The following is a 23,942-nucleotide window of genomic DNA, read 5'->3' as shown; positions in this document are numbered from 1 at the left end:
GTAACTGGTTTCAAGGCTAATAGATTAATCTCTTTTACACAAAGTTTATATGTAATTTTTCTTTTTTTTTTAAGATTTATTTATTTTTATTACTAAGTCAGATATACAGAGAAGACGAGAGACAGAGAGGAAGATCTTCCGTCCGATGATTCACTCCCCAAGTGAGAGCAACTGCCTGTGCTGCGCCAGTCCAAAGCCAGGAGCCAGGGACTTCTTCCAGGTCTCCCTCACAGGTACAGGGTCCCAAGGCTTTGGGCCGTCCTTGACTGCCTTCCCAGGCCACAAGCAGAGAGCTGGATGGAAAGTGGAGCTGCCGGGATTAGAACCGGCGCCCATATGTGATCCCAGCGCATACAAGGCAAGGACTTTAGCTAGACCACCACGCCATGCCCGATTTTTCCTTTTCCAAGAGCAAATTTATCTGTGAGTTATCTAAATTCAAATAATGTTTTAAAATGGAAGTTTCTTAAGACTCTGAGTTAGACCTTTGTCTCCAGATTGTATCTAATTGTCCAGCTTCCATGCATGAATGTTGGGTAAGATTTAGATGAAGGTCTTTGTTTGTAGTTACTTGACCTCTGCCCTGTTTTTCAGATAAGCACAAAACCAGTGGTATTGCCCTGTAATTTTGCAGTTGTTTTTCAGTGGTGTCTTTTTAGATGTTGCCATGTGTTGTGTGATAAAGTGGAATAACTGGTTTTTTATTTTAAATGATTGTTTACTGATTTGGGAATTCTATTTCTTTATGCAGAAGGAAATGTACAGATTGTAAATGAAACTCTGCTAAAATCCACTGAAGTACAAGGTATGAAGGTCAATGGGACTGAGACGGATAATGATGAAGGACACGAGAACGGCCATGTGAGTAAAGGTCTGTCAGCTGGGTGCAGGAAAGACCCAGAAGTAGACAGAGTCATGACCAGTGGTGAGGTTTCAGAAACCAGCACATTAAGTTCCCTAAAGCTTTTAAATCTTGTGGATCCTGGAGTAACAGAAGCAACCGCTAAAGAAAAAGAATGTGGAGAATTAAAAACTTGTCCTTCTCGGTTACCAGGAAACAGTACCATTTCCCAAGTAGACAGTGGGAAGGAAGAGTTGCATAAGTCACACCTTGTCTGTGAAGCAGATGACAATCAGCAGCAAATTCTTAGTCACCCTAGTGAAAAACACAGTTCCGTGCATGCCAATCTCCCAGCCACAAGAAACACAGTCCCTATAGAGTCTTTAAAGGAAAAATCAGATGTGCCGTATTTCTCCAATTCGACTGGTCTAGAATCCAGAATGTCCTTAGAAAAATACAGTTTTGAAAATGATGGTTTGCTGAAGGGATCTGCTGAGAAGACAGACAATTCCCACTTGGGTGAAGGTGATCCAAGCAAGAACTTCACTTCCAAAGAAGAGAATGGAGCACAGCTTTTGACTCCTGTTGGTGAACGAGGGGACCTGTTCGTTGTTAATGGCAAACAGCCAACAATGGCTGCCAGTGAGTGTTGTTCAGATGAGAAAGAAACCGTTGGTTCTCCAAAGGAAAATGTCCTCAAGAGCCATTGCATTCTAGGCAGTCTCCATACAGAGAGCTCTGTGTCTGCAGGGCCCAGTTGTGGTATTGAAACCATGGAACTAACAATCCACAATAATGAAAATCTGAAAATTTTCTCAGATAGTCAAAATAATTTGACAAATGCTAAGGATCACAGAGAAAGTTTGACTGCTGTGAGCCACCTAGGCGGACACACTCAACCAAGTAGTTTTTCCTCCTCACTGCAGACCGAGGAACCAAAATGGACAGCCACTGCAGAACCAGACGTGTTACAAGAAAAGATTTGTAGTAGTAAAGACTCGAACTCCTTACTTAGTGTCCAGAGAAATCTGAATAGCGATGCTCTTTTAAATGAAGTACCATGTGATGATTTTCGGTCTGAAAAAAAATCACTTGTGAGTTCAATGCCAGAGGATCAGGGAAGGTCTATACTTAATGACCTGTCCAAATCCATGAAAGGTGCTGCTGCTCGGTTACCAACATTTCCAGAGCTCGGTTATAGAACTGAGTCCAAAAAAACTGTACAGAGCTCACAGGGTGATAATTGTCCATGTGTAGATGAACAGGGCATTCCCCGTGAGAGAAATAAACTTTCTTATACCAATGAACTGACTATAAACAAAGTAGAAAGTGAATGTGTTTCTAATCAACAAGTGTCCCTTAATTCTGAAGACCACACAGAATTGCCAACAGTCTCTGAACTTAACGAAAGCAGAGAGATGCCTTTCCCAGCACGTGAAGGTGCGCAGCAAAGCCACGAGCCTCCATTAGAAGGTGGAGCAGACATCGCTGCTGAGTCCCGAACCATCCCCGTGAAGACAAAAGTGAACGACCTCTCTCCACCAAGTCGTGAAACCTGTGGTGCCTCCTCAAACAGTCCCACCTTAAACATCAAAGCGGGAAACCTCAAAAAAGAGGGAGAGACAGCTGATTCAGGAACCGAAGATGTACATTCCAGGCCTCTGTCCAATAAGGAGGCATCTGCTTCGCCTCAACAGGTTACAGAATTTGAGAAGGTTCAGTTTCTGCATACCCCCAGTGGCCTTTGCGTAAGAGAAAGTGTGCCGGAAGAGGACACGTGTCTTGCCTGTGCTGCTTTTGAGTCTGGCAAAATCACCCTGGCCATTGGTGACTTTTCAGTAACAAAATGTAAAAATGCTGTTCGACACAGTGATCCCCACTCCCAGAGAAGGGAAGATGCTGTGGAAAGTAGCACTTGTAAAGTGAGGTATACCTCAGAGGAAGGTGAACGTGCTGGGTTGCGAACTAAAGACAGCTTTCCTGAAGATAAATTCAGAAACAGAATGGCAGCAGGGGTGTTAAGTAATGGATTGTCCAACAAAACCTCCGTTCGCATCAAACCCAGTGAGGAAAGGGTAGAAAGAAAGGAAAAAGAGGTACTGAGACATTCTGCGTTTTGTAACTGTAACATCTCTGATTGTGCTCCACAGGGACTTAACCAATCTGCAAACATTCCAAGCCCTGAGAGATTGTTGGACCAGGCTCCCACTGTTACCTTCTCCAGTTGTAAAAATGTGAACCCAGCAGCTGAAGCTCTCCGTCATGAGGCAGATGAAGTCCTTGATTGGCAGAGTAACCAAAACAGGTCAGGGAAACACAGATGCAAAGATAAACCAGCCAAGGACCTAGCAGACAGTGACCGGAGGGAGGCCAGCACAGAGCCTGATGTGGACAGAAGTGACAACCCACCAGAACAACCAGTCAGTCCAGACAGTACTAACCCATTCTCTTGTGTTCCAAAGCAAGACATTCTAGAGGGAGCCCTGGAAAGCGTTTCTGCTTGTGAGGAGTTCACACAAAACATGGCAGATGTTGTCTACACAGACCACGTTAATGAGGCCACACAAGGCATGTTGGGTGTGAGACTATCTAGCACAGTTGGTAGTGATGAAAGGCAAGGTAGACTGGCAGTCCAAGAAACCTTACAAAGTACCTTGCCTCAGACAGATGGTGCCTGTATAGGAACATCCGAACAGGACTCAGGTTTCCCAAATGCTGTTGCTGCTGCTACAGTGGGATCTCTTGGAATAAAAACATCATGCAAAGAGAAACTTTGCCAGTGTTTAAAAGACTGTGAGGCGCAACAATGTCCGGACTCTTGTGAGAAATTGGATAGAATAGACACATCTTTAAACATTTGTCACAAACAGCAAAGTGAAAGAGCATCTCAGAAAGAAACACAAAGAGTGACGGAGGGATCACACATAGAGGTGAGTTTTCAATTTGACAAGGAAAATATCTCTGAAATTTCCTCGAGAGAATTGTCTCCTGAAGGCCAACATGAGAACTATGTCTCTGTAGGGAGCCCGGAATCCATTAAGATAACTACGCCTCTGTGTGTGTCTGCTCAAGAAGATTCAGAAGCAAATGTTAACAGTGAAGAAGCTGACCTGAAAGACATTCTTAAGCCAGAAGGTGAGGAAAACCAAAAGGTCTGCACAGCCCTGCAAGAGACAAAGGAAGGCCTCCCCAGGGATGGGAGTCATTGTAGTGAGGGAGACGGCACACACATCAGCCTGGAGGAGAACGCTGGCAAAGAGTGTCCTAGACATTTGCCTGTGACAGCGCAAACAGAAACTAGCAACGAGACTGAAGAACATCAGAGTAAACCACGGGGTCGCTTAACTGCTGGGGAGGAGTCTGGCATGAGTAGCAGAAAACGTGTTGGTGGTGGCGGCGGTGATATGCACAAGGCCTTTCAGACCTGTACGTGCCGGAAGAGGCCTGGTGATGCAGGCAGACAACAAATTAAGGCCACGTCGAGCAGCGTGTGGCAGAAGGAAGAGCAGCATAGCCGCCAGAAAGAAGCCTTAGAACCATGCTCATCATCTGCTGCTTCCGCAAATGAGGCGCAGGACAGAAACCAACCCGAAGCCAACCAAGACGAGGATGCCCTGGCAAAAGTTGTCAGCAGGGCAGAGCCGGCCAAGGGTGACACTGCACAGATTCAGAAGTTGAAAGACCCAAAAGAGGAAAGCTTATGTCATCCAGTGCAGGACAATGAGTTGAGCGCAGGCCCTTGCCTCCCTGGTGACCCCCAGAGAGTGCAAGATCCCAGCGCTGCTGGGTGTGATCAGCTACGCGGTGCCTTTGGGAGCACATCCCGTCAGAAAGGGATGCTTCCGGTGAAGAAGCAGCCCCATCGAACGTGTAAGAAAGTGTCCTGTCAAGAGCCAGTCGGTGTGGGGAGAAAGATCAGTAAAGCAAGAAGTTCTGCCTTATTAAAGGGTTCCCCAGATCCCATCTCCACAAAAGCCTACAGGCTTCTCAGTTCCTGCGCTGTGTCTGCACCCATGCGATCAGAACCTGACCCCGTTCCTCCCCGGAGCTTGGTGATCCCCATACCAAAGCGGAAGGCTACTCCGTGCCATCCCCTGAGGAGCCTGAATTTTAGGAAGCCTACCAAAGAATCAGCCTTACTAAACAAGCTGTCCGTCCTTGCCTCCAGACTTGCGCCAGCCACCAAGCCCCAGAAACTTACACGGTATCGGCGATGCTCCTTTGAGCTTCTTCCAAACGCCAGAAGCTACAAGCGGCTGCGATACAAAAGGCTCCTGGATGGCTTTTCCTGCAATACAATGCCGCTGAATGTGTATCTCGCAGCTGGTGCGTGGGATAAGAGGCCCAGCAGTAAGTCCTTGGCACTTTATTCTCTCGATGCCATGAAAATGAGCTTCGTAAATGTGAGCCACGAGATGCCATCACTGCTGTTTGGCTCCAAAATCTTCCCAGTGTCCTTCCACTCAGACTGCCTGGCTGAGTCCTCGAGGACTTTCCCAGAGCACTGTGCTCCAGCCAGGCTCACCTCAGGAGAGGCTGTCCATTGCCCGTCGCCACCTCCCAAGTGGGCCTTTTCTCTGTTCTTGTCCCACAGTTGCCCTGGGACGGCCATGTTCAGGGACGAGACTGGCCTCCACGGTCAGGCACGCACTCAGGCTCCTCCACAGCCTCCATCTCCTCCCCGGGACTACAGAGGCACTGCCCTAGTCGAGACCAGCGCAGACTGCTCTGTCCTTGGCCTTCACACGCTCCTAGCACTTTGTTCCCCAGGATGTTACCGAATCTGGACCAAAAAACGGAGCTTCTCCAGTCATATGCCGACTGTGCAGAGGTTCTTCATGACCCAGTTTACACAGGGCTTGAAGGGGTTGCGGTCTCCAGCCTCCATAGCCAACAAAGTCTTCTGTTCCCTGCCCTACTCGGTGGGCAGGGTGCTGTCCATCTGGAGCCAGCACGGACCTTCTGCCTGCTCCTTGGAAATCTCTGCTCTTCATCCCACTCCCAGCAAGGAGCACCTGAATCTGGACACCACAAGCAGGTAAAAAAAAGTCAAACCTGTCTCATGCAAATGTCCCTGCTAACGTTCTGTTTGTGTCTGCCTTTTCTGTTTTACCTTGCTAGCCCGCTGCTGAGCAAATGCAACAGCTTTCTTTTCTAAAAATAGTTTGCTTAGTTGTTTTAGCAAAAAGGCAGAGAGACAAAAAGATCTCTCATCTATCTGCTGGTTCCTTCCCCAAAGCTGGCAAAGAGCCTGGGTTGAGTCCCCCGGAAGCTGGAAGCCAGGAACTCCATCTGGGTCTCCCGTGCGGATACGAGGGACCCAGCTAGGTATGTGAACACATGCTGCCTCCCAGGTGCATGTTAGCAGGGAGCTGCAGTCGGGAGCAGAACATGGACTGCAGGACAGCCTGAGGGTGTCCCGAGCAGTCTCCTGGCTGGCTGTGTACCAAACCCCTGCCCTGCAATGGTAGTTCTTCAGTGTGGACCACGTCAGTCCTCTCCCGCTCATTTTCCAATTCTTTTTCTGTCCATTTCAATCTATGTACTATCAAGTCTTCTGAGTGTCTTTTCTTGCTCTCCCCACCCCTACTTTGGAAGAAACAAGTACCCATTAAAAAAGACTGAAAATAGTGACAAATAATTCCGACTTGTAATTATACGTTGTTCACAAAGCATTATGTATCCAATGTGTAACTCAGTATTTGATGTATGAAAAATCAAATATTGTGTAACTGCAACTAAATCTAGCTTATGGACATCTGCCTTTTAAATTTATTTATTTATTTTATTAATTTTTTATTGGAAAGTCAGATATACAGAGAGGAGGAGAAACAGAGCTCTTCTGATTGCTGATTCACTGCCCAAACTGCTGCAGCGGCTGAAGCTGTGCCAATTCAAAGCCAGGAGCCCAAAGCCTCTTCCAGGTCTCCCATGTGGGTGGTATAGTCCCAAAGCTTAGGGCCATCCGTGGCTGCTTTCCCCGGCCACAAGCATAGAGCTAGATGGAAAGTGGGGCTGTCAGGATTAGAACCGGCTCCCATATGGGATGCCAGTGTGTGCAAGGTGAGGACTTTAGCACCTGCGCGTTGAGTCCTTAACTTTTTTTTTCTTAAATACTTTGACTTTATTTGGCAAATAGAGACACACAGAGACATCATCTACCCACTGATTGATTCCCCAGCAGCTGAGATTGGGCCAGGCCAGTAAACCCTCCTATTTGTACTTCTTTGGATAACAAAACATTAAAGTTTCTGCATTTTCCTTCTAACTATTGCTATAGTTGAAAAAATTAACCAGAAGTAGCAAAAATCCCCCGAATATCCAAACAGCCTGGGAGAGACCCTGTATAGAATCATCCTAAGTGACAATTAAAAAACTGTTACATATTTTGTAGTTCCCTAAGCATCCTAGCTAAAAAAAAAAAAAAAAAAAACTCCATAAATGAATTTTTCTTTATTTTTATTTTTAATATTGTTTGCATAGTTGAGAGAGAGGCACACCCATTCAAGTCTCTAGGACGGGAAGAGTTGAGGTATGGAGGGAAGGTAGTTGAGACAAATGTTTCAATTTTTCTTTCTCCTGTGTCTACAGTGGGGGAAGGGCTCCTCCTTGCTATCAGACTGCATCAGCACCCAGTGATGGAGGACAACAGTGGAACTTGCACATGCCCGTGGGTGCTGCAACCCAGCTAGTTGGCCTGCACCCATTCTGGCTACCACCAGTGAGTGCTACAGCCTAGGCCACCCCCTGACCCGACTCTCATGTGAGCCAGCGGATGCTGTATCCCGGCCTGGCTTGTTCCACATTCATTCTGGCTCTCACAAGCACCAGTGCATACTGGAACGTCACTAGCCCAGTCTGGCCTGCCCCTGCCCAGCCCATATGCGTGCAGACAGGCCAGTCTGCTCCCAGCTCTAGCTCTGAGCTGCAGACTAGTGGGGAAGTACGCAAAGTTCCCCTTACCAGGCCCATTACCACACAGGTCTGGCACATGTTGGCAAGTGATTTGACTTAGCCTGGCATGGCACAGCCAGGCACAGCCCATACCCTGGCCTGGCTGCCACACATACCAGCAGATATTGTGGTCTGGCCCAGACCAGCCTGCCCCCATACTTGGCTTACACAACTGCTGAGCAATACTGCATTCTTGTTGGGCCCAGCCCACCCCCAGTGCTATTGTGCCCCCCAGGAGGAGCTATAGCATACCAGGGGGTTCCCAAGTTCCCCTGCCAGGCCTATTCCCAGCCCTGGATGCCACATGCACTGGAGGGTGCCGGGACCTATCTTGTGGTCTACCCTCAGTCCCAGCCTTTGCATGTGCTGTTGGGAACTGCACTGGCCCAGCATGGTTCAGCCCTTCACCATCCCCATCTCCCTGAGCAGACCAACAGGTGCTGCACTCCAACAGAGGTGAGCCCAAAGGTTTCCTATAGAATCTGCCTCTAGATCAGTTCTTTTGCATTCTAGTGGGTGCTACAGCCCAGCCTGACGATGCTTAACCCTTGCTCCGAAACTCACAGGCAGGCACTATGGCCTAGTCCAGGCAGACATGACTCCTAGCCCCAACTTTTGTGTGTGTCAGCGGGCAGCAAGTGATGCTATTTAGCCCAGCCCAGGTCTCCCATGTGGGCAGGTGCCTCGCCCTGATCCAGACATGCCTTCCAGTTTTCCCCCCTCTAAAACCACTCCATCTCAGCTCCCTCACCTACCTGATTGCAGTGGTCCAGTCCATGCAAGTCCCTGAAAGTCATTCCTCCCCTGCCAAACATGCCCTCACTCCAGTACGTCCTCAGACCCCTTTCCACAGGCTATATGCAACCCCACCCTGCCCAGGGGCTTAAGTGGCTTGTAATGACCCGATGTTCCCTGTCTTCCTCACATTTCTTTAAACACACACACACACATGTAGGCAACTGTGCTGGCACATTGGTATGGGTAACAAATAAGGCAGCCACAAAGCACAGTTGGGATGCTTCATGGGATTTTAAAAGATGATGTACTGCTTTTAGTCTTCTAGTACGGTAATGACATGTCACTGACTTATTGCTCTCTGCTGTGTGTGTGGGGCCCACAGCTTTTACCTCTAAACCATTGGGGTTTCTTAATATTTGTTTATTTGGAAGTCAGAATTGGAGAGGCAGAGAGAGGAGACTCTTCCATCTACTGGTTCCAGAAACCAGGAACTTCTTCCATATCTCCCACGTGGGTATAGGGGCCCAAGTACTTGGGCAATCTTTCGTTGCTTTTCCTTCAGCCATTAGCAGTCAGCTGAATTGGAAGTAGAGCACCTGAGACTCAAACATTGCCCATATGGCACGGTCAGCATCGCAGGCGATGACTTTGCCTCGGCTGACTAGGGTGTCCATTGATCTAGAACAAGAACCAAAGGCCTTGCTTCCTAGACTGGTTTGCTCCTTTTCCAGTATTCTTCCCTGCCCCTCTTACTTTTTGCTGTACCGCTTAGGGAAGCTTGAGTTGGTGCTAAATGTTATTCCAGAACCTGAATTGCCTGTGTATTTCATTGCTGTTAAGCAAAGAGAGGAGATGGGTTGTATGGGCGTCACACAAACACCTTGTTAACTAAACCTATGCTGTGTTCTAAACTCAGGAGAAATTGATGCTGGTTTTGCTTTGAGAGGCAGAAAACACTCCAGCATCGTAGATCAGTGCATCTACAAGTGATTAATATTATTTTGGGACCCACAAGGGCATCATCATAAAGGAGCCAGTTCTATTCATCGTTGGCTTCTACACTGCCATGTTGTATGGGCAAATAAATAGCTTTCTCCTTGATTTTTTTTTTTGTGAAGTTCTAATAACTGGCAAAATTTGTTCTAATAGAATTAATTCAGAGCTGAGCAGTGCACTTTTATCCTTAATGTTTAAAAAATAATAATAATCACTTAAATTAGCTAGAAGGTATGAGACTCAAAGTCTTCATCCCATTTTTCTTGCTATCTGTTTTGTTTGCTTTTCTTTTTGATTTAAGTTGGAAAATAACCATCTGACTCCATAGTAGTATAATTCTTGTGGTTTTCAGGTTTTCATATATTTGGCAATGAATTTTTTTTAGTTTATGTATCTATTTATTTATTGTCTCCCTGAGATGTAATTATGCCAGTACCTATAGTAGAATCCTAATCTTGCCTGCCCATGGTGCTAACCTGTTGCTTTTGCTTCACTTCAGCCACACCATGTTACCATATGTGCCTCTTCCAGGCTTGGAAGCTACACATAGCACCAGCGGCAGCCAGCTGAGGTAAGGTCCCACTGGTGAACGGCATGGCACACAGTGTGACCTGAGTGTGTTGTGTCTGTGTGTGCAGTTGCGAGTCAAGCATGGCATGACTATGAACTGATCTACATTTCTCAGGTACACATCTCTGAAATTCACCTGTGTTTTATTATAGGTAGTGATTAGAGGGGTACAATGAATAGCACTAACCAGTTTACTGTGTCAGAACTATCCCCTCACGCTATTTCATGGCCTGTCCTTTAGCCAACCTCGGTCAATAGATGCGATTGATGTCACTTGAGTATCAGGTATTTGTTCAGTTCACTAAGTGTCATCTGCCCTCAAAAGTCTCTTCCCCTTTTACATTTTATCGTATGAAGCAACTCTATCCTGATGAAATATCTTTTCCTTGTAGTTTTCTGCTTGTTGGACACAGGCTGTGTCAGGAAGTCCGCTACAAAACAGGTTGACTGGAGATATCATCCTTGGAGGAAGGGAAGTCTTTAGCTGTATGCCAGGAGTTCAGAATATGCTGGAGGTGGAAAGTGAAGCCCTTTTGGATTTTTTCTCTTTTGTTGACACTAGGTTAGAACCTTCGTTCCCCGCCTTGGTACCAAAGTCTTGCTTGGTAACGGAACCAGCTGTCAGCAAGCTCCTGCTTACTTCCTCTGAGTTCCCAGTTCCTGGATTTGATGAGCTTGATGGGATGACAGCAGCCTGCCCACGGCCACAGAGCAGCCCTCCGGAACAGAAAGAAGTAAGTGGCAACCGCTGCTGGGTTCTGGGGGTGGTGATGCCATCATGGACTCATGGCCCTGGACCGTCCTGACCTACCAACTTTCACCTTAGCTAAACACCATGCAAGAATTTTTTTTTTTTTTTTTTTTTTGCTTGACAAGTAACAGAATTGGATATCTCAGTCTACACTTTTCCAGATCTATACAGTATATATATAAAGCAATGTTTAGAAAATTGGACCATGGCTCTGTCTTTTGCATTAAAAGATTAGGAAATAATGATGTTTGAGTGAATGATAATTTTCTTGAATTTTGGTAACATTTGCCAACAGTGATAGACATTTATTATCTCATTATCTAGAACCAAACATACAATATCGTTTTAATAGTATGATGGGAGCCAATGTGGAAAGCACAACAGGAATAGAAAAGGGAATTTGTCAAAAACCACTTACAGACATCATCTATAAGCTGATGAAACAATATCCTGAGTGTCAAGAGAAGGGATGTATTTATGCATTTCAGTATATCATACAATTTGACCATCCACAGGCTGAGCCAGAGAAGAGGCTAAAGAAAGTCTCACAGATTCGCATCCGGAAAACGATTCCGAAACCAGATCCTAACCTCACCCCCATGGGCCTTCCTCGACCCAAAAGGTGAGCCCCTACTCTGAGACAGAGTTTGAACACCCCGTAAATAGTTGTAACATCTGCATCATTTATTGCACTTCTAGGAATCTTACCCTCAAGAATGAGTTGTCAAGGTGAGTATTAGCAAAGTGCGAGGATATTTTGGTGCCTTCTGACTAACACTTAATGCACTCACTGTGCCCAACGTGAGTTAGGCTGCCCTTTTGTGTACAGCACTTGAGCTCATGCCTCTTACCCTCCCAACCCACTGGGAGTGATTGTCGCATGTTTAGGTAAGGATACGGAGATCGTTTCCAGTGTCAGCCCAGGCATACCTAATACTTCTTTACCTGTCAGTCACAGGTTTCTCCAAACCCAGAGCCAAAACTCTATTTACCAAACTAGGAAAGCACCCAAATCTCCTGAGTTTAATTTTTTACAAAGATCTCCAGTGTACAACACGGTAGATCAGCATGCTGATCCTCTGCCTGCTAGTGCCAGCGTCCCATATCAGTGCCAGATCGTGTCCTCGTTATTCTGCTTCCAATCTTCCAACCTGTTGAGAGCCTGGAAAAGCAGCAGAGGATGCCCCAGGCGCCCTAATAGGAGATCCAGAAGAGGCTCCTGGCACCCAGTGTCAGATCAGCTCAGCTCTGGTCATTGTAACCATTTGAGGAGTGAACCAGTGGTTGGAAGATATTCCTCTGTTTCTCCTTCCCTCTGCAAATGTGCCTTTTACAATAAAAATAAATAAAATCTTAAAAGGAAAAAAAAAAAGAAGGCAGGGAGCTGGACAGGAAGTACAACAGCTAGGAGTTGAACTGACTTCCATACAGGATGTTGAGCCTGCAGGTGAGGGCTGAAAGTGCTGTGCTGCAGTGCCAGCCCTGGCAGAACCAGAGCATTCAATGGCATTACGTCACTCCTCTTAACCTTTTTCTTTTCTAATTCAAGTAAATATGTTAACTTGAATTTTAAGAAAGTGATCTGGGCCCAGCAGATAAATGATTAACCTTCGAAGTGTTGAGATCCCTTATGGGCACCAGTTCATATTCAGGCTACTCTACTTCCCATCCAGCTCCCTGCTTTGGATTGGGAAAGCAACAGAGGATGGCCCACAACTATGGAACCCTGCATCCATGTGGGAGACCCAGAAGAAACTCCTGGATCCTGGTTTTGGGATGGCTTAGCTCCAGCCATTGCAGCCATTTGGGAAATGAACCAGCAAATGGAAGATGTATCTCTCCTCTCCTGTAAACCTGACCTGCCTTTCCAATTAAAAAACAACAAATCTTTATTAAAGTATCTAAAACATTAAGAACTATATCATAGAACATATATATACATTTATTTTTTTATTTTTATTTTTATTGGAAAGTCACATTTACAGAGAGAAGGAGAGACAAAAAGGAAGAGCTCTGTCACCTGGTTCACGCCACAGGTGACCTCGATGGCCGGAGCTGAGCCAATCCGAAGCCAAGAGCCTGGAACCTCTTTCCAGGTCTCCCACACAGGTGCAGGGTCCCAAGGCTTTGGACCATCCTCAACTGCTTTCCCAGGCCACAAGCAGGGAGCTCTATGGGAAACAGCCACCAGGGTTAGAACTGGCATCCATATAGGATCCAAGCTCATGCAAGACGAGGACTTTAGCTGCTAAGCTACCACGCCAGGCCCAAGATTTATTTCTTTTTATTGAAAAGTCAAATACACAGGAGGAGAGACAGAGAAGAAGATTATCCATACGTTGTTTTACTCCCCAAGCAGCCGCAACGGACAGAGCCAATCCGATCCGAAGCCAGGAGCTTCCTCTGGGTCTCCTTCGTGGGTGCAGGGTCCCAAGGCTTTGGGCCATCCTCACTTGCTTTCCCAGGTCACAAGGAGGGAGCTGGATGAGAAGCAGGGCCACCAGGACACGAACCTACACCCATATGGGATCCCGGTGCGTGCAAGGCGAAGACTTTAGCCACTAGGCTACTGTGCCAGACTCTGTACTATTTTCGCATTGCCTGCACTGCTGCTATGTAAGAGTTCCATTTTCTTGATGATAGCCATTCTAATCAGAGTGAGATTATGCATCATTGGGATTCTAATTTGTATTTCCATTATTCCAGCAATGTATTTTTCTTTTTTTCTTTTCCTTTTTTTTTTTTTAAGATTTTATTTATTTATTTATTTAATTTTTTTTCTTTTAAGATTTATTTTATTTTTATTACAAAGTCAGATATACTGAGAGGAGGAGAGACAGAGAGGAAGTGGAGCTGCCGGGATTAGAACCAGCGGCCACATGGGATCAAGGCGAAGACCTTAGCCACTAGGCCACGCTGCCGAGCCCAATTTTATTTATTTTTATTACAAAGATATACAGAGATGAAGAGAGACAGAGAAGAAGATCTTCCGTCCGATGATTCACTCCCCAAGTGAGCGCAACGGCCGGTGCTGTGGCGATCCGAAACCGGGAACCAGGAACCTCTTCCAGGTCTCCCACACGGGTGCAGGGTCCCAAGGCTTTGGGCTGTCCTCAACTGCTTTCCCAGGCCACAAGCAGGGAGCTGGATGGGAAGTGGAGCTGCCGGGACTAGAACAGGCACCCATATGGGATCCGGTGTGTTCAAGGCGAGGCCTTTAGCCGCTAGGCATGCCAGGCCCAATGCATTTTTCATGTACTTTCAGATGAATCTCCAAAGGAGTCGGTACATGAGCCATGTGTACAAACCCATAGTGCCTAGTGAGCCTTTGCCAAAATAAGACAACCCATTGGCTATCTTTGGAGGCGATTGGGGTGTGAATTCACTGTTTTGGAGATGAGTAGATAATGGGAAAGAACCTGGGCTGCTTTTACCATATACTCCATATTGACTCTGCCTCTGGATTCTGCCTGGTGAATGTCAGAAAACTTGACAATTTAGATTATGTCTGTGAGGTTGCAGGGGTGGAAAGGTCTTCAAAAGATTTGTGGAAATGCATTTTTTAAATAAGAATCATTTATTTTTATTGGAAAGGTAGATTTACAGAGGAAAGAACAGACATGCAGAGAAAGCTGTTCCATTTGCTGGTTCACTGCCTAAATGGCCACAGTGGCCAGAGCTGAGCGAATGTGAAACCAGGAGCCAGGAGCTTCTTCTGTGTCTCCCACATGGGTGCAAGGTCCCAGGGCTTTGAGCTCTCCTCCACTGCTTTCCCAGGTCACAGGTAGGGAGCTGGATTAAAGAGTGGTGCAGCTGGGACACACACTGGCATGCATATGGGATGCTGGCGCTTGAGGGACTAACTAGTTGACGCATCACGTCAGCCCTGCGTATTTATTCTAAACTCATAGATTAAAAAAAAATGTTTAATTAAACAATCTGCTTATTAATTCCACTTTCTGTGAACTCTTTTGGGCATTTATTTGATATACCTCACCTGAAAGTCTTGCTTCTAAAGAGAGTTTAACTTTTAGTTGGCACTTTATATAAATTGGAGTACTTCCCGTATATTTGGATCCAAATAACGTGTTAAGGGCCCGGCACCGTGGCCTAGCAGTTAAAAAGTCCTCTCCTTGAACACATTGGGATCCCATATGGGTGCCGGCTGTAATCCCGGCAGCTCCACTTCCCATCCAGCTCCCCGCTTGTGGCTTGGGAAAGCAGTCGAGGACGGCCCAATGCATTGAGATCCTGCACCCCCATGGGAGACCCAGAAGAGGTTCCAGGTTCCCGGCTTCGGATCGACGCAGCACCAGCTGTTGCGCTCACTTGGGGAGTGAATCATCGGACAGAAGATCTTCCTCTCTCTCCTTCTCTCTATACATCTGACTTTGTAAGAAAATAAATAAATCTTAAAAAAAAAAAAAAACAAATAACATGTTAAATGACACCATGACGCCATACGAAGGGAATGAGGAGGCAGACACTTGGCACGGGAGTTCTGTGGACATGTAGTTGGTGTCCCTGGGTGGCTACAGCAGATAATGGCTCAAGAACTTGGCTTCCTACCCAACCTCCCCGTGGTGGGTGACCTGGATTGAGTTGCACCTACTGGTTTTAGGCTGGCCAAACTTTGGCTCTTGTGAGTATTTGGGAAGTGAAAAAGCAGATGAAATTTTTTCTCTATCTCTCCTATTTCACATAAATAAAGTTTTTCTTAAATTTTACAAAGATAAAGTCTGGCCAAATGGCCTAATTTCTTCAATAAAATATAAGGTAAAAATGAAGACAGATTATCACAAAAATAACTTGGGAAAATGTTGATTGGGCCTTAAAATTCTTTAGACCTTGTATGATTTGGGGAAAGGATACAAATTGTTGACTCCGATTTGTAAGCTAAGTGTGCTCATTAAAAGTCTTGGCAGGGCCTGGCACAATAGCCTAGTGACTAAATCCTCACCTTGCACATATAGGGATCCCATATGGATGCCAGATCATATCCCAGCTGCTCCACTTCCTATCCAGCTCCCTGCTTATGGCCTGCGAAAGTAGTAGAGAATGGCCCAAAGCCTTGGGACCCTGTACCTGGCTCCTGGCTTCAACAGCTCTGCTCCAGCTGTTGCAGCCACTTGGGGAATAAAGCAGCAGACAAGATCTCTCTCTTCTCTCTGTATGTCTGCCTTTGTAATAAAATAAAATAATTCTTTAAAGTAGATAAATATCTTGCCAGCCTCTAAGAGGGTATGAATTTCAACCCTGGTGGAAGTTATGAGAAGACCAACCAACTAAAGAAAAACATTAAGAGGGAAAATAAATAAAAAGAAGTTATATAGTCATAATGAATAGCAATCCCAATATGGGGCCTGGCACGGTAGCCTAACAGCTGAAGTCCTCATCTTGAACGCTCCGGGATCCCATATGGGCGCCAGTTCTAATCCCGGCTGCCCCACTTCCCATCCAGCTCTCTGCTTGTGGCCTGGGAAAGCAGTCGAGGATGGCCCAGGGCCTTGGACCCTGTACCCGTGTTGGAGACCCAGAAGAAGCTCCTGGATCCTGGCTTCGGATCGGCTCAGCTCCAGCCATTGCGATCACTTGGGGAGTGAATCATCAGACGGAAGATCTTCCTCTCTGTCTCTCCTCCTCTCTGTAAATCTGACTTTGCAATAAAAATGAATGTAAAAATCTAAAAAAAAAAAAAAAATCCCAATATGTAAACTAAATTCCATGGGTACATATTGTTTCTGCTTATAAGTAAAAAAATGGAAGTAAAGATTTGCTATTTTATTCTTTCAGGCTAAAGAAGAAAGAGTTTAGTTTAGAAGAAATATATACCAACAAGAACTACAAGTCTCCTCCAGCAAACAGGTAAGCACGTAACGCTGAGAAAAAAGAATTACTAAATGGTTGATTTGAATCTCCACTCCTTTCGCTTCAGACAGAGTTGATGTGCCGTGCAAATTTACCTTGCAGCTTCCTGGGGAAGCTGAAAAGAAGTGGGGGCAGTGTTCTCTTGGGCAACTGACACAGTTTATTTCCAGGGTTCCAGTTTATATACATTCAGCAAAGCAACACTTCAAACATAGTTCAGCTCAGACATCGGTTACTGTGATCACATTTGATATACAACTCGGTCACGTGTGTGTGTAAGCAGGGAGTTCCAGGAGAACTAGCAAGGCACCATGATCCAGGCACCATTGGTGTGAGATATTGATAAGGAGCGCTACTTTGATCTAGCATAACTGGCCAGCCAAGCACGGATGTTCGCCACATAGCAGGGTGTGTCCAAGGACTCACTGGCGGTGAGAGGCCCTCCGCCTCCTCTTCCCTGGAGCCTCTGCTGCCCCAGCTGCCGCACTGGGTGTGTTCCCCACAGTGCAGTTTTACCACTATCAGAATTGGTACATTTCCTTCCCACCACTTGAGTATCAGTAAGAAAGGAAAGAAATACCAAAAGCTTTTTTTGTTTGTTTTTACTTGCGTTTTTAGCAAACGTGCTGACTTCTTTGGGAACTGAACCATTGACCTTCAGACATGCTTAGAAACCCAAATACAGAAATAGTTTCACTTGGCCACTTTTGAGCAGTTGTACTTCAGAGCAGTGCCTGTAACACGAAGGATCTAGCAGGAGAGTTCTAGGATTTTATCCGACAATTTTGTACAAATATTCTAACGTATTCTACAAGACTATTTCATTGCAGCATTGGCAAGTAATAGAAAAAGATTGGAAACAGCAAAATACTCATTACAGGGCTGCTTCTTAAATTATAAACCGACCTTAAAATGGAATACGGTATACATGTAGCCAATAAATATGTAAGTTAATGGGCCTACTACAATAGCCTTGCGGCTAAAGTCCTCACCTGCGTTGCACTCCCGAGGTCGCATATGGGCACCAGTTTATCCCAGCTGTTCCACTTCCCTTCCAGCTCCCTGCTTGTGGCCTGGGAAAGCAGGCGAGGATGGCCCAAGGCCTTGGGACCCTGCACCCGCGTGGGAGACCCACAGGAAGCTCTGGGCTCCTGGCTTAGGTTCAGCTCAGCTCTGCCCATTGGCAGCCACTCGGGGAGTGAACTAGCAGATGAAAGATCTTTGTCTCTCCTCTCTGTATAACTGCCTTCCCAATAAAAATAAATACTAAAAAAATAGATCTTATAAAAAATTGAAGTTATGTAAATTAATAAATGCACACAGCCACTGAAACATGAGCTGAAAATTTGTGTCAGTGATCCCCTTGTGTATATGGTTTGCTCTGTTTGCATAAAGGCAAGCGATAGGAAGGGGAGTTACCCAGCAATGGAGATGACAGCTGGGCGGGGGCACTCTTCTCCTGTGAGGGTGCCCGGGCTTAGGTCCCTGCTCTGCTCCCAGTTCAGCTTTCGGACCATGCACACCGTGGGAGGGAGGGGCTGCTGCCACGCATGGGCAGGACTTCCTTGAGTTTCCCGCTCCAGGCTTTAGCCCCCTGGCAGTCAGGTAGGGAGCGAACCAGCAGGTGTAAGCTCATTTTCTCTTTACTTCTCAAGTAAAAAAGCAATCTATTTTTTTAAATAACATAATAAAGAGTATGTGCCACAAGTCAACAGACTATAAATTGAATACTACAGCATGGTAGAAGGTCTTCAGGTTATTTTGGAGTGACTCTGTGTGTGTGTATGTGTTCTGTAATAACTTATAAGCTAAGAATGATTTTTTTCCCCTGAAACGCAGGAAGTTAAAAGAATTTATAACAGAAACTTCTATGACTCACAGATTTTTTTTTTTAAGATTGATATATCTTTATTGGAAAGTCAGATATACAAATGGAGGAGAGACAGAGGAAGATCTTGCAGCCGCTGGTTCACTCCCCAAGTGACCTCAACAGCCTGAGCTGAGTCGATCCAAAGCTAGGAGCTTGTTCCAGGTCTCCCACACGTGTACAGGCTGCCAAGGCTTAGGGCTGTCCTTGACTGCTTTTCCATGCCACAAGCAGGGAGCTGGATGGGAAGGAGGGCCACCATGACATAAACCGGCGCCCATATGGGATCCCGGTGCATGCAAGGCGAGGCCTTTAGCCATTAGGCTACCATACTGGGCCCATGATTCATAGTTTAAGATACTATCTAAGTTCCAGTCTGGGAAAGCAGTTGAGGATGGCCCAAAGCCTTGGGACCCTGCGCCCTCGTTGGAGACAGATAAGACTCCTGGCTTTAGATAAGCTCATCAAAAATCTTGATAATATAAACGTATTCGTGCGTTTGTATATGTTGAATGTTTTTTTTTTTTTTAGCTTTAAAAAAAAGTTAAAAATTTACACTTCCTAGGGTTGGGGGATTGTTATTTCAGTTTTTTCTGGTCAGTTTCAATTTTTTTTTTCTATATGTTTGTAACATTTCTAAATACATATATTCTACCCTTCTCCCCACTGTGAGGGAGTGGAGGTACTGGCCACAGGAAGCAGTTGAGTAGAGTTGTTGGGTCAGGGCCCGGCACAGTAGCCTAGAAGCTAATGTCCTCGCTTTGCGTGTGCTGGGGGATCCCATATGGACACTGGTTCTAATCCTGGCAGCCCCGTTTCCCATCCAGCTCCCTGCTTGTGGCCTGGGAAAGCAGTTGAGGATGGCCCAAAGTCTTGGGACCGTGCATCTGTGTGGGAGTTCCAGAAGAGGCTCCTGACTCCTAACTTCAGATTCGTGCAGCTCTCGCCGTTGAGGCCACTTGAGGAGTGAGTCAATGAATGGAAGATCTTTCCCTCTGTGTATCTGACTTTGTTAAACAACAAAAAAAGAGTTGTTGGGTCTAGTGGCGCTCCAGGCCCATTGAGTGGGAAGGGTTGGTGACCGAGGAGATGTACCACGCACGTGACTCTGTGTCATACTCTCTCACTAGGTGTCTAGAGACCATCTTCGAGGAACCCAAGGAACGAAATGGTACGCTCATCTCCATCAGCCAGCAGAAGAGGAAGCGTGTTCTAGAATTTCAGGATTTTACGGTCCCGCGAAAGCGAAGAGCCCGAGGCCGAGTGAAGCTGGCAGGCAGCTTCACCAGGGCCCAGAAGGCGGCGCTGCAGAGCCGAGAGCTGGATGCTCTTTTGATACAGAAACTGATGGAACTGGAGACCTTCTTCGCCCAAGAAGAGGCACAGGAGCAGCCATCAGACTGCTGAGTAGCTTTTCAGTTTGGGAGAGTCTCTATTTTATTTTATTTTTATTGTTTTTATTGTTTTTAATTTTTTTCTTTAGACTTCCTCAGAAGAGGTGGTCTGGTTTTATCATAACACCCAAGCCACTCAAAATGCACAGGTCATGAATTTTTACCTGTTTCAAGGTGCAGCCTTTTTAGGAACTGGCGAAGGAGGGTCCTCTGCTTGTACTGCTGAGTCTAGAACCTCAGGAATGCTCCCTTTGTCCCGGAAATGGTCCTGTCCTGAATGACATCTGGCCTCCTCCTCCTCTTCCCCCTCTTTTTCCTCCTCCCCCTCCTCCTCCTCCTCCAGGTTTCTGCCATCCACAGGAGGAAGCAGCTGCAGATGTCAAGTAAAACACTAGGATTCCAAGGACTTACGGCATTTGCATGTCCATGTGAAAGTCCCTTGTACTTTGTTTACTATGGTGGTGCTATACCAAGATTCTAGAAAGGGGGCCCAGGCGTCCTGTCCTGCTCATTGGTCTCACAGGCTCATGGCAGCAGTAGAGGAGAGATGAGCTATTGTGTTTTCTAGTCCTTTGAGTCTTGTCTGCCCAGAAACTTGTTTGTGTAAGAGAGTGTGTGTGTGTGTGTGTGTGGTTTTTCCCCGCATCATTTTCTCTCCCTCTGTGACTATGGGTCACTAGTGCCAGAGGAGCCCATCCAGGCCCCATTTGAACTAAGTTGCACTTTTTAATGTTGTGATGTTGATTTTTTTTTTTTTTTGTATTATTGCTGCATGTTTGGAGCCTTTAAATGTGATTTTTTTTGTTGTTTTGTTTTTTTAAAAAAACAACTTTCTAAAGACATCAAGTAGAAAGACAATACACATGTCTTATGTGATGGGCATTCGACCTAGCCGGCGGGTACATGGAATAGGCATTTTCTCATTCATTCGTTTCCAGCAGTCCCTTCCCCTGTCTCCAGCCCTTAGCTGTAACTCAAGAGAAGGGGACACTTTTTTCTCATCTGGGTTTTCATTCTTGCCCACTAAGTACATGTGTTTATCTTAGTGCTGTGAGAGCGGGTTTCTCTCCTAGTCAGTGATTATGGTCCCAATGGGTCTTACCCGAAATTGTGATACGACGGCTTGGGTGGTGACAAAGACCAGCTCTGAGTATTTGCGGCTGACTGGGCTGGCCTGCCCCATGGCGGGGGGAAAGGTGTCAGTGTAGTACTTTGAGACCCCTGCAGCCTGTCGTTGCAGTAGAATCCTGAAGTCCCACTCAAGGGGTGGGGGAGACCCGCTCCTGTGTCAGGCCTGTCGGCAACGTCGAATGCCCGAGGTAGCTGAGTTTCTGGACTTCTGTGCCTGCCGGGGCAGTGGGAAGCTGGGAGCTCAGCAGGCCCCAAGGGGCCTCTTTCTTTTCCCACAGAGTCCCTGTGTCCCCTTGCCCAGCTCCCCAATTTCCTGCCCTCCTGGTGGATCTTTCCCTCAGAAAAACAAGAGTGCAGAAAACTAACATTCCTTGGCTGGTCGGTGGGATGCTAGCGCCAGCCCCAGGACACTGGTCACCTCTTCCTGTCCTGTTACGAGTCACTACCGGTGGCAGCCGTCAAAGCAGCGGGGACATTCTTAAGTGCGATGAAGGAGAGCAAATGTGCCATCCAGGGGTGCTGGGCAGCTCTCCTTGGTTTCCCCAGTTTGGTCGTAGGGAGCATGATGGGGATCTATGTGCCTTTCCTCGGCAGGTTGGCAGTCCGTGCCACACTGGAGAACAACAATAACAAACTGGCGTGAACTGAGAGTTGCCACATCTTACCTTTTATGCCTGCTGCCTCAGACATAGCATTAGACAAAGTGAAATGTACAACATGCTTGTCTATGGGTAGGGCCAAACAGGGATGCAGAGCCAGCCACGTGTCCTCGCAGGCCCTCAGCGACACCAGCCAGGCTGTGCCCTTCCACGTCTGCTGCGCCCCAACTGGACGGACACAACCTGTCTCGCACCTCAGGCACCTCTCCCGGGCACACGGCTCTCAGACCCTGAATGCTGCTTTCTTGGGGATGAGCGGTAACAAGCCTCATGAGTATCTGCTGGTCAGCTCGAGAGCCATCATCTCCGTCTGCCCAGTACTGCTGCAGGTGTAGACAAAGCGGTCACCTCATCCAGCCAGCAAAAAGTGAGGCAGGCATAGCTGTGGAGCCTCCAACATGGCCAAGTTTGTGCATGAACAAGCGTGGCACTTGATGAGGCCCAGGGCAGTCATCTACAACACTGGCGTCAGACCCCACGTGGGCTCCTTGCCTGTCCTTGAATTCTTGGCCTGCGCTCCAGCTCTGGGGAACTTCTGCTCCAAAGAAGGGACCCCTCTGCAAACTCAGTGCAGGCTGCCTAAAGTCAGCCTGCCATGTGCCAGCCACACTCAGCCATGCCACCTGTCTTAACGTCCAGTTTTGCCACCAACGTGGGCCCCTGCAGAACCATACATGGGCCTCAAAGCCCGTGGTCCCTGACCATGAGGAAAACATGAGGCAGCCACTGGCACCCAGCATTAGCCTGGTTTCCAAGTGTGGGCTGGACAGTTGGAGCTGCTCCGGACTCGCTCCAAGGCAACTCTCCAACCTCGGCAGGCAGTCATGTGGGGAAAAGCAGGAGGAATCTCAGGTCCCATCAGGGTTCTGCCCATCAGCTCTTCATTAAAATGTTCAACTTCCATTTTGTTTTCATCTTTCTAAGTTATATTTGCCTCTCCTCATGTCGGTTTCTCTTATTATATGTATATTTTTTATCCTTTCCACTTCATTTCCGCATTAGCTCGAATGTACCTCACCTATAAAAGCTGATAATGTCCACTTTTCCTTACTGACCTTAACAGCGGGAGGAAGGACAGTGGAAAGACATGTAGCGTTTGCCTTATACTCGGAGCCCGGAGAGCTCAGAAACTTATGCTGTGAATCCCCAAACTCAGTGCTCCTCCAAGAGCTGTGAAAATCAACTCTGTTACGTTTGTTTTGCCTGAAAGGATCTTCTGCATGGGTGCCAGAGCCAACCCAAGGTTCCAGATGCCCCCTACCCCTGCTCTCTCTGGGTGTGATACTTTGTTCAGTGGCTTGTTGCCCACCCAGCCACCCACCAGGCCCAGAGCATCAGGGTTGTGGACCTGTGGCAGCACACCCAGGGCTGCTGTGCAGCCTGCAGCAGCTGCACAGCTCTTCACTCTGCCTGCAGGCCAGGAGTCCACCTCCCTGAGCAACCCCAGGTGCAGGAAGAGCCACAGAAGACCAGCTTGTAGGCAGTGATGCTTGACCCCTGGAGGGGGGAAAACCAGGAACGTATGCAGGGGATGCTTGCTGTAATTCCCTGGTTTGGCTTGAATTCTGTACAGTTCCCACCCCTCACCTGGTGTCATGGGAAGGACTTCATGTCACCACATTGGCGGGGAGGGGGTGCTGTGTGCAGAGTCTGAGTGGCCTGAAGTTCAAGGTGTCCCATCTTGGAGACGTGGGAGAGGCTGCTCGCCAGAACCCAACACACCTTCATGTGAGACACTGGCCCACAGGGAGAAAGACCTCATTCTGCCAAAATCGCCGTCTCACATTGTTACCTGGCCACATGGTGAGCAGCAACAAGTGATTTTGACTGGAGTCGGGGGGCATCCCCAGGTAGCCCACCATTTAACACGGCATTCTTTGGTATCTGCAAGCCTGTTCATTGTGTGTCTGCACAAGCCCCTCCCTGGTGCTGGGTCAGATTTGAATTCTTGGTGAGAGGCCTCAGCATCTCTGATTCAGCCTGGGCCTGAAACATTTCTGTGATCATGGTCAAGAGTTGGGTGAAATTTGTACATTTTTGATAACACCGGCTTACATAATGCCCCTGCAACTCCCTTTTCTTTTTTGGGTAGTTTGTGACTCTAAAAACGCTCACTGTTATATGTGTGTTAATTTATGAAAATAAAAAAAAATTTTTTTTTTGAAACCTTTCA

General features: G+C 46.9%; 1 protein-coding gene across 7 annotated transcripts in view; it reads left to right on the top strand.

Moving 5' to 3' along the window:
- The window catches only part of PRR14L (proline rich 14 like), a 60,173-nt gene extending 39,436 nt beyond the window's left edge, over window positions 1-20,737 (top strand). For 3 of the 7 annotated variants that reach the window (XM_058656812.1, XM_058656811.1, XM_036496436.2), the window contains 6 exons: window positions 752-5,879; window positions 10,029-10,100; window positions 10,662-10,833; window positions 11,366-11,472; window positions 16,644-16,715; window positions 19,716-20,737. In XM_058656812.1, coding sequence (XP_058512795.1) covers window positions 752-5,879; window positions 10,029-10,100; window positions 10,662-10,833; window positions 11,366-11,472; window positions 16,644-16,715; window positions 19,716-19,992 — 5,828 coding nt within the window. In that variant the 3' untranslated portion in view covers window positions 19,993-20,737. Of the gene's footprint in view, window positions 1-751; window positions 5,880-6,080; window positions 6,170-7,432; window positions 7,640-8,138; window positions 8,252-10,028; window positions 10,101-10,661; window positions 10,834-11,365; window positions 11,473-16,643; window positions 16,716-19,715 lie in introns of those variants that run through there. The other 4 variants (XM_058656816.1, XM_058656817.1, XM_058656815.1 and 1 more) reach the window with 4 other exon arrangements.
- The last annotated feature ends 3,205 nt before the right edge of the window (window positions 20,738-23,942 follow it).

This window comes from Ochotona princeps, chromosome 29 (assembly GCF_030435755.1).
Source record: "Ochotona princeps isolate mOchPri1 chromosome 29, mOchPri1.hap1, whole genome shotgun sequence".
NCBI classification, from domain to species: Eukaryota; Metazoa; Chordata; class Mammalia; order Lagomorpha; family Ochotonidae; genus Ochotona; species Ochotona princeps.
The sequence above is the reverse complement of the archived record's forward strand: the minus strand, read 5'-3'. Positions and strand labels throughout refer to the sequence as shown.